At 41.2% G+C, this 15,237-nt stretch overlaps 1 protein-coding gene across 1 annotated transcript; it reads left to right on the top strand.

Annotated features, from left to right (window-relative positions):
- The first annotated feature begins 8,259 nt into the window (after nt 1-8,259).
- krt18b (keratin 18b) lies at nt 8,260-14,309 on the top strand. Its single transcript, XM_041888696.2, has 7 exons — nt 8,260-8,858; nt 10,843-10,925; nt 11,657-11,813; nt 12,104-12,268; nt 12,857-12,982; nt 13,212-13,432; nt 14,098-14,309. The coding sequence occupies exons 1-7, from the start codon at nt 8,373-8,375 to the stop codon at nt 14,129-14,131; spliced, it is 1,272 nt and encodes a 423-aa protein (XP_041744630.1). The 5' UTR covers nt 8,260-8,372; the 3' UTR covers nt 14,132-14,309.
- The last annotated feature ends 928 nt before the right edge of the window (nt 14,310-15,237 follow it).

Raw genomic sequence — 15,237 nt, 5'->3', positions numbered from 1 at the left:
CACTGTTCCCTGGCCCTCTTTTTATCTGGAAAGGGGAGGGTCCGAGGGGTGTTGTGATTGGCTAGCATGCAGTAGGGGAGCGCAGAATGCTGGAGAAAAAGAATAGAGTCATGTTACATATTTACAGCACACAGAGTGAATTTGAGAGAATACAAAACTTACATAACAGGGATTGGAGCTGCTTTTCCTTGTTTGCAGCATTATGTGCTGTTATAATGATATTCTGACCATTCATATTATAAATGTATTTATGTTAGAGTCTCAATGCATCTGACCAGTGCAGAATGCATTCTTTGCATCATCAAAAACCTCTTCAAAATTCATAATTAATTGTACAAAAACAAAGTACAGGTCTGGGAATGGGCTCTTGTTAGATGATTGTTAATGAACTTGGTGCTTGGCATTATCATTAACAGTTTGTCACCATTAAGAATGTACCTTGCTGCAGCAGGCATTTTGCGTGTGGAAAAAGTAACTTTCTAATGCCCAGAACTGTATTAGTGAGCTAACATACAGTATATAGTGCAAAGATATTCCATTAGTCATATTCTCCCAAAATCAAGAGGCGTATTTCAATATGACCAATGAAATCTTACACAGACCAACTGCACTTGTAAGCCAGTCCTTCTATACACATTAAACCTCATACAGCAGATTGTGCAGCTTTTTACTGTCAGATATGGCGAGTCTGTGTTGATAGTGACTGAATGACTCACAGTTGTGGGAAAAGTGGGTTTTAACGTAGACTTTAGTGACATTCCATATCTTAACACCCCTTAAAGTGAGTCACACATACTGTATAATATGTTGCAATACATTTTTACACAGACAACTTTATTGTGTGGAGAGTGTCACATAGGCTATTGATTACCTTCCTCTCTTATCTTCTGAACGAAGAGCAAACAGTGGTTGTTTTAGTTTCCTCTCTATAAAGAATGCCCAAGCCCACCTTGGTCAGACACACCCTTTTTCCCCTGCACCATGAAAAGCAGTGTATGACCCGTATTCATAAAGTGTCCCAGAGTAGGAATGCCTTTTAGATCATAATAAATAAAGACTATATGGACAGGTGGAATCTGATCCTAGATCAGCACTCGTTTTATAGATACTGGCCAGACATCTATACCTGGAAGTCACATCCTGTACAAGTTGTCGTTCTTGTACCTGTACATTTCTTTAAAGTACGATGTATACTGTATCTTTACCTTCGGGCTTCACTTCTTCTAGTGTTGACACCGTGATTGACTAGAATAAGACACTCACTGTACTTCAATGGAAATAATGTGATTTAGTTGATTAATAGTTAGCAGTTAGAGCAGGGGTGTCAAACAAACCACCCGCGAGCCGGGTCCAATATGGGCCGCGGGTGGTTTGAGTAAAATATTTTTCTGGGGGGGGGATACGAACCCAATATACTTTAAAATGACTAAAACCAAATCGAAACTGTGTAGAAATTATAATGGACCTATATTCATACAGTTTCTTGACTATCCAGCTCACTAGTAATTGCTGTGCACAGTCAGTAGACCTACATTCATATAGTTTATTTGCTGTCCAGCTCGCTAATAGTCACTAGACAGTCAGGGAGCATGGAAAATTCCCAAAACGATGGATAGAGGACTATTTTTTGCAAATTCTGAATGCAAGGAAATATAACCAATTTTCAATGCGGCCCTCGGGACCTCGTTGAAGACCGAATGCGTGTTTGACACCCCTGCTTTAGAGAATGGGGTCCTTGAAAGAGCCTGGCCTATTGTGTTCACATGCAAAGCAAGGGGCCCCTTTTTTTTATTTAGCCCTGAGCAATGAAATGCTCCTATAAACACGTGGAGCACTGTACAGGATGACTGTAATGACAAGAGCATATCAAATGTTCTGAGGAGAAAGTAAAAGTCTGTGCTGACTGTTGACCCAGACATGAAGCATGTGTATGGATGTGGGTGTGTAGGTGTTTTACCCATGTTAACCCATGCACTCCCCTGGGAAAGGCTTATCAGAGTTTAACTGCTGGGTTGAAGAGATAAGTAATGACTGTCACTCAATGAACTCAATAACTCACCTCAATGAAGTCAGTTGGGGGGAAATGATATAGTATTTCATTTTTCTAATAATTTAGACTGCTCTGATCGAGTAGTAAATCAATATTTTTCAGTTTATCCCAGGTATTGGAAACTTGAACTCCATTTGTAAACAGTCCCGAAGTTGCGCTGTGAAGAGTTTGCACCAATGGATTACTGTATGTATATTTTGCCATACGGAAGTAACATGGCTCATGTTTGCATCGGCCATTGGGAGCCTTATCTGGCTCAAGCGTTACCAATGACCTATTGTTAAACACATTCATCACTAAACAAACAAAAACAGCTGCAGCTCTCTAATCCTATCGACCTTAATAACTGACATACGTGGGACAAAATCTCTCTTTTCCTTTCTGGGAGAAATCACTGCATTCCTCATCTGTCGTCAGAGACCTTGGGTAATTTAAGACGCCCTTTGACATCTGACCCTCTCGCCCCGTTGCCTCCAGAGTCGAGAGATGTTTTGGTTTGTGTGCGTCGGTCTTCAAATGCGACACATAAAGATTGGAATGTGCTGAGGTAAACACGTCCATGCGATGAGTGGGTGAGCGTTGGAGGGGCAGAAGACAACGATTAGCGCTGAGAAGATACAGACCCTCTTTAGAAAGAGTCAGAGGGGCTGCTGTTCCAAATAACCCTAAGGACGTGTCGGTAGGGGTTGCATAATTGCCCTACAGGCCTCTTCCTGCCACCTACATCTGTGTCTGAAGTGTAGTCAACACTAGGGTAGCGATATTAGCATCCCATAAAAACAATGGGATGGTCAAAGTACGCCTGCCCGTTTGCACCTTGACTGCCACACCTTGACTTGGGGCTGGCTCCCCCTAGTGCTCCTTCGGAAGAATCTGATGCTTTCAGCACAATACGCTGTAAAATTGGTGGACTGTAATGTGTATGTAAACCCCTGTGTTGTTTTTTGTCTTGTGATACATCATAAATGCAATAAAGCCAAGCTTGTTTAATAGGAAAACAAGAAAAATCTTTTTCAAGGTGATTCAATAAAGGTAAGTAAGTAAGTAGATAGTTACTAACTAACTAAGCTTTATTTTACAGTCCCCTATCTATCTGGTATTTACCTCCCAATGACAAGTTAAAATGGAAAAAAACATATTTGATTATACAATCAAAATAATGATGTGTTGGTTCCTGGAGTGAGTTTGTTGAATTACCATGCATTATTGTTACCATGTAATTTCATTGCAAATACAAATAAATACCAGCCAAAATAGGACTGTAAAATGAAGTGTAACCAGATGTTCTGGTGTGTGAATGTGTGTGCAGGCATACTGTCTTAATTTTCCTGTGCAAGGATCCTAATAGAAAAGAGGTGTCATCCAAATAACCTTTATTCCTATGTTCCTAAAGGAGGATGAAGGCTGACTATGTATTTTCAGTGGAATTTTATAGACTCATGAACTGTAAGTCTACAGGGAACATGTTAAAGGGATAGTTATCAGTTTCCTTACCCCGTAAGCCAGGGTTCCCCAACTGGCGGCCGAATTTGGCCCGCGGGTGGTTTCATTTGGCCCTCCAAGTTTTCTGAGCTTCTATAATAATAATAATAATAATTTTCATTGTTGTACATAAAAGACTAAAAACACCAGGAAATCAGCTCTAAGTGATTTTAATTTAAGAAATCTGTTCCCAAGTATTCCCACACATAATAGAGAGACATGTGATCGCATACAAATGTAAGCAAGTTTTGGAAATGATTATGTTTTAGTCAAACATATCCTGTTTGGGCTTGCAGTAAATGTGTAGTTACAAATTATTTGTAATTATATTCAGGCCGCCCGACCATCCGCTCAACAGAAAATTGACCCACGGATTAATCTAGTTGATGATCCCTGCTGTAAGCAATCTAATATAGGATATTGACTTGCATTGGTTTTGGTCCACAAATGCTAAAAAGTTAAACAAAACCAAAGCATGGATTGATGTCATACCTTGCCCATAGACTGCTTATAGGTTAAGGAAACCATTATGCAATTTGTATTTGGGTGAACTATCCCTTTAAGAGGCTATTGTGGTGATTGACTGCATTTTCAGTAGAGGGTTCGTGTATTCGTTGTCATATATGTGTGCAAGTTAAAAGGGAGCATATTAATTAAGTGACCATTGTGCTGACTATGCATTTTCAATGGTGTGTTACTGTATTTGTGGACATGTGTAAAAACGGAACATACTGGTACTAAGACTCTAAAGATGGACATGACAACTCTGAGAGAAAATGGCCCGTAACTGTCACATTTCACTCATGACTGATAAGTGACCTTCACACCTTGACCATGGTCAGCACAGACCCCCATGGCCACACCTTGCTCGTAAAACTGGAATTCCCACGCAGATATAAGAATGTAAGCAGGACATCCAATAATGCTCAGGGTCTCAGGGTGTCTCAGGTCTTTATCTAAGATTTATACTCCTAATTTGCTATAAAGAGATCAAGATCCACCCTCCCTTTTCTTACCCTTGTTCCTCTTTTTTCCCCCACCCTGGCACAAGTCCCGGTCATGGGATTGAGTGAGTAACTGCCCTACTGACATATGACATTGGCACAACGTTGAAGCACTGTAATTTTCTTAGCTGGGTAAGCACTCCCGAGTTTAGGGGTAACAGAGTGGAAAGTTAGTAAAATAGAAGAGGAGAATAAACAAGTCCAAGTTCATCCAAGAAAGATCAAGCTGGGAGCTTTCATTCTCTGACAGTTGTCCAGAATCCCTGAAGCACATAAGCTCCTGTTGAGTTTCCCAGAATCCTGCTGTTATTGGTATGAGTCAGAGTCTCAAGTTTCTCCTCAATTTTCTTCTCTCTTTCCCTCTCTCCCTTGGCCTCCCTGGACTGAGGGTCTCCAGAGCTACTAAGGCCTGGATTTCTGCACATGCAGCAGTTTGAAGTGATAGTGCCTCCCGAAACAAACGTTTGTCAGATTAGTTCAAAAGAGGTCAAATGTTGAGATAAGTCCACGTCTTGAGCTTAATGCATGCTCCAATGGATTTAAAGCTAGACCATGGCCTGTATACAATCAATTGTAGAATGTGGATTTTCACTGACAAACTTAAATTTCAAAGTGGACAATCATTTTAAACATTTAGAAATGGCGTAGAAGCAGTGAGGTGAGTCACTCTGATTCTATTGAGAAGTTCCTCTTCTTCTGCCATTAAACTGTTTTAAATCATTGAGGTGTACTGTCCAAGCTTTGTGTGATATGACTGGACATTGATACATACTGAATGATATGAGAACTGTTATGATGAAGAGGTGAAGCTTTGAAACTTGATCAACCATGAAGGTGAGGTAAAGTCAGAGTATAAAGAAAACAGGGGAAGTGTATGAGCTTTAGCCAACTTCCCCTGGGTACTTTGTTTTGTTATTTTGTCTCTGGGGTCCATTTTGTGAATCCGCCCTAACCAGGGCATACAGTAGTGTCGTCAGTGAGGGTCATTGGGAACCTGTTATTTTCCACTGCTATAAACGCCACCACCTATTAACTTTGAGACCATCTCCCTAAGGGCACAGGTTTTATTTTGGTGCATTCTGTTACATTTCCACAAACAAATAGCCCTTCATTTAATTATGTCTATGATATAGCTGTAGTAAGTAAAAAAGCAAGTAGCGTTAAAGGGATACTTCGGGATTTTGGCATGCTAGCCAATACCCATAGACTTCCAGTCGTTGCGCTAACGCTAGTTAGCATTGGCTCGCAAAACTACTTCTAACTTCCTTCATACTGGACACAGAAACATAAAAATGGTATCCCCGAATTCATCGTTGCCAAAATCCTGAAGTATCCCTTTAAGCCTTGTCCGAGCAAGAACGGCCCATGTTTCTGTAGCGTGAGGCAGCTTGACATACAAGTACACACCCTGGACATGTGCTAGTTTGAGAAGATAGTTTGAGGCTATGAACTTGCTTGTTTATTGTCAAAATAAAAGTGGCAAGAGTCAGAGTCAAATGTTACATACTGCATCTTTCAAGTCTGTCCATTCATCTATTATGTCATGCTATGTTGTTTCTGACCTTTGAGAGGTAACGTTTCCACTCACAGTCCTTTTCTGGTATGTTTTCTTAAGAACAATGGATATTGATGGGTTTTTTGTGTACTGGATGAAAAACTCAATGGCTCTGTCTGTCTGTGTCTGTGTGACCTTATTACCTTTCGGGTGACACAATCAACATTCCTGATGATCAATGAGATACAAACCACTAAAAGATATAATTCAGCCTGTCACAGCTATCTGCAGACGTCTTCTCAAAGGTATCACCTTGAAGATATCAACTACTCAACCAAGGAATTTCGTGAAATCAGTGTCCGGCATTCTATCACTCAAAGGTGACTCAAGAGCACCCCCTCCCTTCCCCCAATCCTATCGCCGAAGACAGAGAGACAGAGACACTGTGGTATCAGCTTACCAAAGTCTTTGTGCACATCACCTCATTTACAGAATGTGCCGTTCTAGGTGTATTTGAAGCTTGGGTGTTGCCTTTTTAATATGGGTGATGGGGCGTTTCAATACATGCTTATTCTATACACTAATGGGAATAAGCTGTTCTTGTGATCATTACATACATTGCAACAGCCCATTCTCTTCACTGTTCCCCGGGCGCCGATGATGTGGATGTCGATTAAGGGAGCCCCCCGCACCTCTCTGAATCAGAGGGGTTGGGTTAAATGCGGAAGACACATTTCAGTTGAATACATTCAGTTGTACAACTGACTAGGTATCCCCCTTTCCCTTTCCTTTCTGCAAGCCAGTTTACTTTAGCCCTGCTGCTAAGTGTGTCCGTATCCAGTTATTTTGGGGGTTTGGCTGATCAAGTACATATAAACTACACACTGGGCACAGATGTCAGTTCAACATCTAGTTTTGATTTACATTTGGTTGAGTTGTCAACTAACATGAACTCAATGTGAAATCAACAAAAAATGTCACCATGTCATTGGATTTAGGTTAAAAGAAAAAAATACAAAATTCCCTTACATTTATGTCTTTTTTCAAATCCAATCAGTTTTCCACTTGATTCAATCCCACCTAGCACATAACGTTCTGAGAACCATATGTGTCTTAGAGCTTGGTGAGAGCCTGGTTGTCCTATGGTTATTTTGCATACAACCTTTTCACAACTTCCTGGCAATGGAGTTCAAAACAGTTAACCTGAACTAAGCTAGCAGTGTTATTAAAAGTCTTATGGAAATATGTTCTCAGAACTTTATTTAATGACCTTCAAAATGTTAATAAAACCTCGTAGGAAAACTTTAAAGGAACCATAGTAAAACGTTCTCAGAACCTCCCTGCAACCTAAAAATGTAAGTTCCCAGAACAGGTGACATTTTTACTTCCGTTCTCAGAACGTTTAAGAAATGTTCCATTTTACAGGTCAGGAAACTTCTGGCTTCGTTCCCAGAACCAATTGGGAAAACAAAAATGTACGTTCCCACAACTTCCAAGGAACCAAATGTGCTAGCTAGGATGTTATTCACATAGAATTGTTTGGTTGAAATAATGTGGAAACAATGAGAACGGCTCATAATAATGGTCGGAACAGAGCAATGGAATGGCATCAAACACCTGGAAACCATGTGTTCAATGTATTTGATACCATTACACAAATTCCGCTCCAGTCATTACCACAAACCCGTTTTCCCCTATTAAGGTGCCACCAACCTCCTGTGGATTCAACCCATTTTTGCCCAGTGGGTATGCAGCAACCATTCCAAATTATGCCTTTTATGGGAAAAACCAAAGAATGTCAAAGCATGCCCAGGATAAAACCTTGCTTTCTTTAATTGTTTTCTTCATCATTAACTCCAGTCTTCTCTCTTTTCTTCATTTTGTGTCTCTTTCTTTTTTTCTTTCTGTCTTACATTTTCTTTTTGCAGTGTGAGGAATTTGTCATCTGAATTGACAAGATAGAAAGTTCTCTTGTATTAGATTTCACAAATATGTGTTTTACATTAGATTCATGCTAAAATAACATAATTAGCAACGTTTTGCATGTAGATAGAAGTTGAGGAGTGTCCAAGGGCAAATGCAAATGCTAGGGAAAAGAGTGTGGAATGAGAGCATGAGAGAAGAGGTGGGAGAGTAGGAAAGAGAGGATGGGGGATGTGGATATAGGCAGGGTCTTGGAGGCCGGCCTGGAAAAGAGAGAGAGAGGAGGGTTGTGTGGGGGAAGTATAAGTTCTCCGGTTCACTCTACCCACGTCACTCTTTCTGTAGCTCAGCTCAGAGGCTCCTTTCTCTCTCTCTCTTTTCCATTTGTTCATTCGTTCCGACTACTCCATCAGCAGTCATGAGTTACAGACCGTCCAACAGTCACATCTCCTTCCAACGCACCATGCCCGTGTCCTCCTACCGGGCCGCCAGCACCTATGGCGGGGCCGGCGGCCAGGGCACCCGCATCTCCTCCGCAGCCTACGGGGGCCTCCGCAGCGGTGCCCCAGCCGGCTCTTCCTCCTACTCCTCATCCTCCTTTAAGGTGAGCGGCGGTGGTATGGGCACGGGCATTGGTGGTGGCATGGGTGCCGGCATGGGCGGCATGGGTGGTCTAATCAACGCTGCGGCAGTAGGTGGTGGCAGTGGTCACGTCATGGGCAACGAGAAGGGGGCCATGCAGAACCTGAATGACCGCCTGGCCAACTACCTGGAGACGGTGAGGAACCTGGAGCAGGCCAACGGACAGCTGGAGGTGAAGATCCGAGAGGCCCTGGAGAAGGGAGGACCGGACGCCCGCGACTATAGCAAGTACAGCACCATACTGGACGACCTGCGCAAGAAGGTGGGGGTGTGAATGAGAAAGAGAGAGGGGGGTGTTGAGCCATATCACATTCAAACAAATACAGTATCGTTACAAGAGTGATAGAGACAAGAGAGAGAGAGGGGGGTGTTGAGGAAGAATAATGTGTGTAAGAAAAGGGTTAAATTGAGGAATTTGTGGTTTTGTTGTCTTTTGTTGCTTTAGATTAGTATGTTGATTTGATCAACCAGTAAATCAAAATATGAATGTAATGTCACCACTCCTGCAACTTTTCGTTGAACTAAAACCCATTATGGTATGAGAGAAGATGTCTGTCCAAGAATGAGTTTAAGCATAATGACAATTATTTATTTACCAATTTACTTTGCTTATGCTTTGACTTCAACATTTCTGTGGGGAACCCTGCATTGGAACAACTGGCTTCTCAAAATTCCTAACTGAATAGAGGGTCAATCATGTATCTAAACCCTGATTTTGCTGATGCTATGTATTGGCCAATGAGATACTTTGAAGCCACCAGTCGGCCACATTGACATTCCTCAGAAAAGCAGTCCTCCATATGAATGAATGGAATTCTACAGTATTTCATTTAAATGTTTCAAGGACAAAATTACATGTATTTGAGTATTTTGTTGTTGTAGTGGGGACAGTAACATTAGTACTTTCAAAAATTAATACTTTAAGGACATTTATTTGTTATATTATTAAAATGTAAATGTTTATGTTTAGCTCACAAAAAATAATTAAAAAGGTATGTATTAAGGTGTCGGTAATAGAATACATGTGGCAAAAACAAATTCAGACCTTTGTAAATACATTTCTATAGCTTCCAAAAAAATTAATCCGTTTTTACAACGGTGGGGGAGTGCCAAGATGGAGGCTTCAAAACAGCGCCCCCTGTGAGTCATCTAGTGTATATATAAATCATTGTAGAGGGTGTGGCAGGCCAGTCAGATAGCCACTTTCCCTCCCCCTCCTTCCCTAGTTCCCTCACTCCTCAATTTGGTCAAAGAGTTCCTCAAATGAATCACAAAAAACGGAACAAAACCCATACACAACGTTCCAAGCGTTTTGACCTCACCAGGTCACTGTCTCCACTCTGGGGCGTAGTGTAGTGTGGGAGGGACCAGCGATATGAACCAGATGTGTGTGACAACACACAAAAAGAATTCCCTGTGGGATTGGAAACACATTGCTGGCGGGTGTGTTGTTTCTATAACCATTATAGCTCCAAACAGCACAGTCAAAGAATTCCAACAAGATCTCACGAACTCCCTGCAAAAACAGACATTTGTTCAAAAGAATTCCAAAGTCCTCTATAGTTTATGATGACACTCTTATGATGAATGTTAGCCTTGTTCCACTTGCCGGACACATAAACCGACAAGAGTTCCCCTTTTTTTTGTGATTCACATCAGAATGCCATAGTTACAAACACACAGATTGAGGGGGAGGACAGGAAGCCTGGCCCGTTTTCTCTAACAATGCAAACTGAGAACAGACAGCCCTGGCACGGAAACCCATTTTGCTGCTTTTCCGTTTCGCGGGTTCCTCTTTTTCAGGTGCAGTCGTAGTTATATGGCCGTAACCATAGATTCAGTTGTGTTTTGGTCCCATTATGTAATCACTCAGACTCTGCGGTTTCAATATCACCCCCCTGGGAGGCGTACATTTTAAACACAGGTTTTAGGATGGTGATGAGCAGCAAATCCTATGATGGAACATATTAGTTCTTCTTTTTTATTGCCAGCTAATGTATGACACACAAAATTATAGTTAGAAGTTCATATATATTTGCATTAAACAGTAAATGGGGGAAAGGCCTTCCTCTATAACTGACATGGATTCAAAAGTCAAGGAAAGTAAAGCATCATAAAGCAGGCTTATGTCACATGCAAAAATAGTTTCTGAAAATATTTTGTCTTTCATGATAAATAAGAAGTAAGTCCATTATATCTCTTTTTGTATATATTCAATGGAAATTAACTATATTTTTCTCCAATAGGTATTCGATGCGACAGTGGACAACGCTAGTATTGTCCTCCAAATCGATAATGCTCGCTTAGCTGCAGATGACTTCAGAGTAAAGTGAGTTTACCACTGTAAATGACATCTTTCTGCACGCATGTTGAGCCATAACTTTGTATACAATACAGGGGTTCATTTGGGATTTTGTTTTTCTGTTATGAAAATCAATTGATCTGTTCAATTTCCTACTGTACTTGTGCTTCTCACAAAGTTCATTGACTCAAACCCCCCACTGGGCACAGATGTCAGTTCAACGTCTATTCCACATAATTTCATTGAAATGATGTGGAAACAACGTTAGTTCATCCAGTGTGTGCCCAGTGGGCCACTATAAAGTCAGCCATTAAGCAAGGAAAAACTCTCAAGAGTTTGAGACATGCCAGACCCACAAGAGAGGAAGTCTTGTGCCGGTACCAGTGTGCAGAGTTGGCACAGAAAGTCTGATCTCTCATAATGAATCTGTCATCTTGGCATCTGTACGTGAATGTCTGATGTGCATGTAACCTCTTACATGCAACCCCTATGCTGCATAGCTCTTTTAACCTTGGTGAACTGCTCCAGAGATAGTAATTGCCCACAGACACAGATCTAGGATCAACTTTCCCTCCCCAAAATTCTAATGATAATCAAAAGGAGGAGAAAAATACAAAATTGACCTCAGATCAGTGTCTGCTTCAACTCCATCCTACTCCTAGTAAACTGAAACATGGCAGCCATTTTGTGCCTTTACCCCAAAATGTCAGTGTATTTCATGTCAATGCAGAGTTTAGTGAGTGTCCCTGTGCCCACAGATTTGAATCTGAGTACAGCATTCGTCAGTCAGTGGAGGCGGACATTGCTGGGCTGAAGAAGGTCATCGATAACACCAACATGGGCAGGATGAATGTGGAGAGTGAGATCGAGGCCGTGAGGGAGGAGCTCATCTTCCTCAGGAAGAACCATGACAATGTGAGCTATAGCATTGAGATCGAATGTCCATATCAAATAATCATTTGAAATATAACATTTTCAGTATGGAGAATAGAAATAGAATAAATGGAACAATCCAATTCCATGAAGAACAACGATAACGTGATAATATCAGACTAACATTATCACTAGCTATGAACTTTTCAAATTTCACAGTTGGCTAATATTGGAATGCCTTACTTTCCTTTGTCTGTCTTTTTTTCTGTCGCTGTCTGTTTCTGTCTCTCTCTCTCTCCCCCTCTCCCCTTCCTCCGACCCCTCTCCAACAGGAGGTGATGGAGATGAGGACCCAGATATCCCAGTCAGGGGTGCAGGTGGACGTGGACGCCCCTAAAGGTCAGGACCTGAGCCTGGTGATGGAGGAGATGAGGGCCAACTACGAGAAGATGGCTCTGAAGAACGCAAAGGACCTCAAAATGTGGCACGAAAACCAGGTACCCCATCTTATTTTCAGTGTCCAGAAGGTACATCATTGTATCATACTATCATTACACACCACATCAAACCTATAATTATTGGTTTTTGATCTGCAATTGGAACTAAAATGGAGTAACCCACACCCACTGGACAACATAAAAAATGTTATCCACTGAAAGTGTAGCTTTCCATTGAAAAAATGTTTTGTTGTATGGGTGGTCTAGTCAGACAAAGAAAGCCTGAAATCCAAAACATGAATTAAACTTTCAAGATGACTAAGGGCTCTTTTCAATCCGCATCGCGGATGTTCAGCTTTACAGCGCGATTGAAATGTAAGGCAATGTTCCCGCTTTAGCGGAGACTGCATTCACGGTAAACGCTGCATACGTTGGCGCAATCGGAAATGACCTATAAATGTATATCGCTGAATCTGTAACGCTTCAGCATTACAGATTGAATAGAGCCCTAACTTTCCCTTCTTCCCTAACTCCTTCCCTTCTTCCCTCCTTCCATATCTCCTTCCCTTCTTCCCTCCCTCTCTCCTTCCTTTCTTCCCTCCTTATCTCCTTGCCTATCTCCTTCCCTTCCTTTATGCTGTGGTATAGATCTCAGACGTACAGGTGCAGGTATCCCAGAACACAGAGGCCCTGCAGGGGGCCCAGATGGAGATGAGCGACCTACAGAGACAGTTACAGACCCTCGAGATCGAGCTCGCGTCCCAACAGAGCTTGGCAAGGACATTCTTTCAATATGATAACATATTTCCGTAAAATTCCTTAATTCCTCCGAGTAAAATTGAACTGATAGTAGCCCATGTATGTCCTCTATGTACGACCTCCTTTTGAAGTCCGCTGCCATACCTTAGCCATACCATCCATATCTCCAACATTCTAATAATCCCAGTATCATTCAACAAAATTTCGAAGACCATTCCCAACATTCCCCTGTTATTCCCAACAGAAATCCTCCTTGGAAGATACCTTGCGCAACACAGAGATGCGCTCCAACATGGAGGTGGAGAAGTACAATGCTATCCTCATCCGTCTGGAGGGTGAGCTGACCAACCTGCGGGGCAACATCCAGCAGCAGGGCCAGGAGTATGAGGCACTCCTCAATATGAAGATGAAGCTGGAGGCCGAGATCGCCACCTATAGGAGCCTGCTCGATGGGGGAGACTTCAAGTAAGTGGACGAGGGACTAAAGGGGCTAATGGCTGACTAGGGCTGTGTCTCAGTCTAAAGTGGATTCCTTTCAAGAGACTTCAAGCAAGTGGATGAGGGGGAGTGGCTGACTGACTCTCCTCTGCTTGTTTCCATCATCTGCACTGAACTAAAGACACATGGATAGGTGACTGTTATAGGGTGGTGGCTTTGTCCACCAATCCAGTTCCTTACACATTAGTGAAGGTGAAGGAAAGGATGTGAGAAGGAGATGAAGCAACTTTTGACAATTGAGATGCACACTCTGCTCTTAGGCTTGAGGATTGATAGTAATTAAACTGTTTATTCTTTTAGCATCTCAATGCTTATGTCAGCTATGCTTCAAGTTAAAGTACCACAAACGGCCACAGAGCATAGTTTAAATAAAATTGAGGGAGTTAAAACAGGAAATAATGATGGGGAAGTGGGGGTGACACATACCATTATTCAAATACTTGGAAATTGTGACAAAGTGAAATGGGAGAAACACAAATATGATTTTGGACGCATCAGTAGCAATTAGTGTGTGAAGTACAGTACTTGAGGTGGTTTGACGCCATCTACAGTAAAAACTAGGTATGGCAGTATCATCTGTCCTGTCAATGAATTCATTTCCTGTGTTCTAATACCTATTAATTCTATTCCAGGCTCCAAGACGCTATGGATGAACTGAAAGCATAAGGGAATGAGGGCGGACAAAAGTGATGACCAATTGTAAACTTCATGGAGAGAGAGATATACACCCACAGACGCAGAGGAGTCAAACCCATCAAATGGGCATAACATCGTGTCATAAAAAAATCATAACAACAACAAAAAATCAAACTTTGATGCAATAAATGCAATGGTTACCATTTAACATGTTGTTTCTTATATTTGTTTCTTGCACCATGATGAACTGAGGCCATTGCGAAATTTTAGGAGTATCTCAAATGTATATTTTTTTAATGTGATGGATAGAAAACTGTTATTCCATTTTTAAAAATCTTATTTATTTTTCATATTACCAAGTACTGGCAATCAAAAAGTCACAAACTCATAAACACCTCTTAAGTGGCAATACAAGAAATACAAGTAAAGTTACAAAAACCTTAAAACCATCATGAAAAAATCATAATATGTGATTGGAAAAAAAGCTTATCACAATAAAACTAAGGATGGTGTGGTTTAGTAATGAGGGAAGATATTGATGAATATTTATCATGTGTATAACCATACAGTCATAATTTAAACCAAATGTGAGGTAAACAACTAGAAACTAAACATCCATAAAGTACATAATCACAACACATACAGAAAATCATTCATTATACAGTGGGGAAAAAAAGTATTTAGTCAGCCACCAATTGTGCAAGTTCTCCCACTTAAAAAGATGAGAGAGGCCTGTAATTTTCATCATAGGTACACAACAACTATTACAGACAAAATGAGAAAAAAAATCCAGAAAATCACATTGTAGGATTTTTTATGAATTTATTTGCAAATTATGGTGGAAAATAAGTATTTGGTCAATAACAAAAGTTTCTCAATACTTTTATATACCCTTTATTGGCAATGACACAGGTCAAACGTTTTCTGTAAGTCTTCACAAGGTTTTCACACACTGTTGCTGGTATTTTGGCCCATTCCTCCATGCAGATCTCCTCTAGAGCAGTGATGTTTTGGGGCTGTCGCTGGGCAACACGGACTTTCAACTCCCTCCAAAGATTTTCTATGGGGTTGAGATCTGGAGACTGGCTAGGCCACTCCAGGACCTTGAAATGCTTCTTACGAAGCCACTCCTTCAT

The sequence above is a fragment of the Coregonus clupeaformis genome, chromosome 10 (genome assembly GCF_020615455.1).
Source record: "Coregonus clupeaformis isolate EN_2021a chromosome 10, ASM2061545v1, whole genome shotgun sequence".
NCBI lineage: Eukaryota > Metazoa > Chordata > Actinopteri > Salmoniformes > Salmonidae > Coregonus > Coregonus clupeaformis.
The sequence above is the reverse complement of the archived record's forward strand: the minus strand, read 5'-3'. Positions and strand labels throughout refer to the sequence as shown.

Bases quoted from the DNA above. Each gene is read 5' to 3' on its own strand.
- krt18b (XM_041888696.2), top strand. From the start codon at position 8,373: ATGAGTTACAGACCGTCCAACAGTCACATCTCCTTCCAACGCACCATG. The intron at 11,814-12,103 runs GTGAGCTATAGC...CCTCTCCAACAG, and splicing joins TCAGGAAGAACCATGACAAT to GAGGTGATGGAGATGAGGAC. The intron at 12,983-13,211 runs GCAAGGACATTC...TATTCCCAACAG, and splicing joins TCGCGTCCCAACAGAGCTTG to AAATCCTCCTTGGAAGATAC.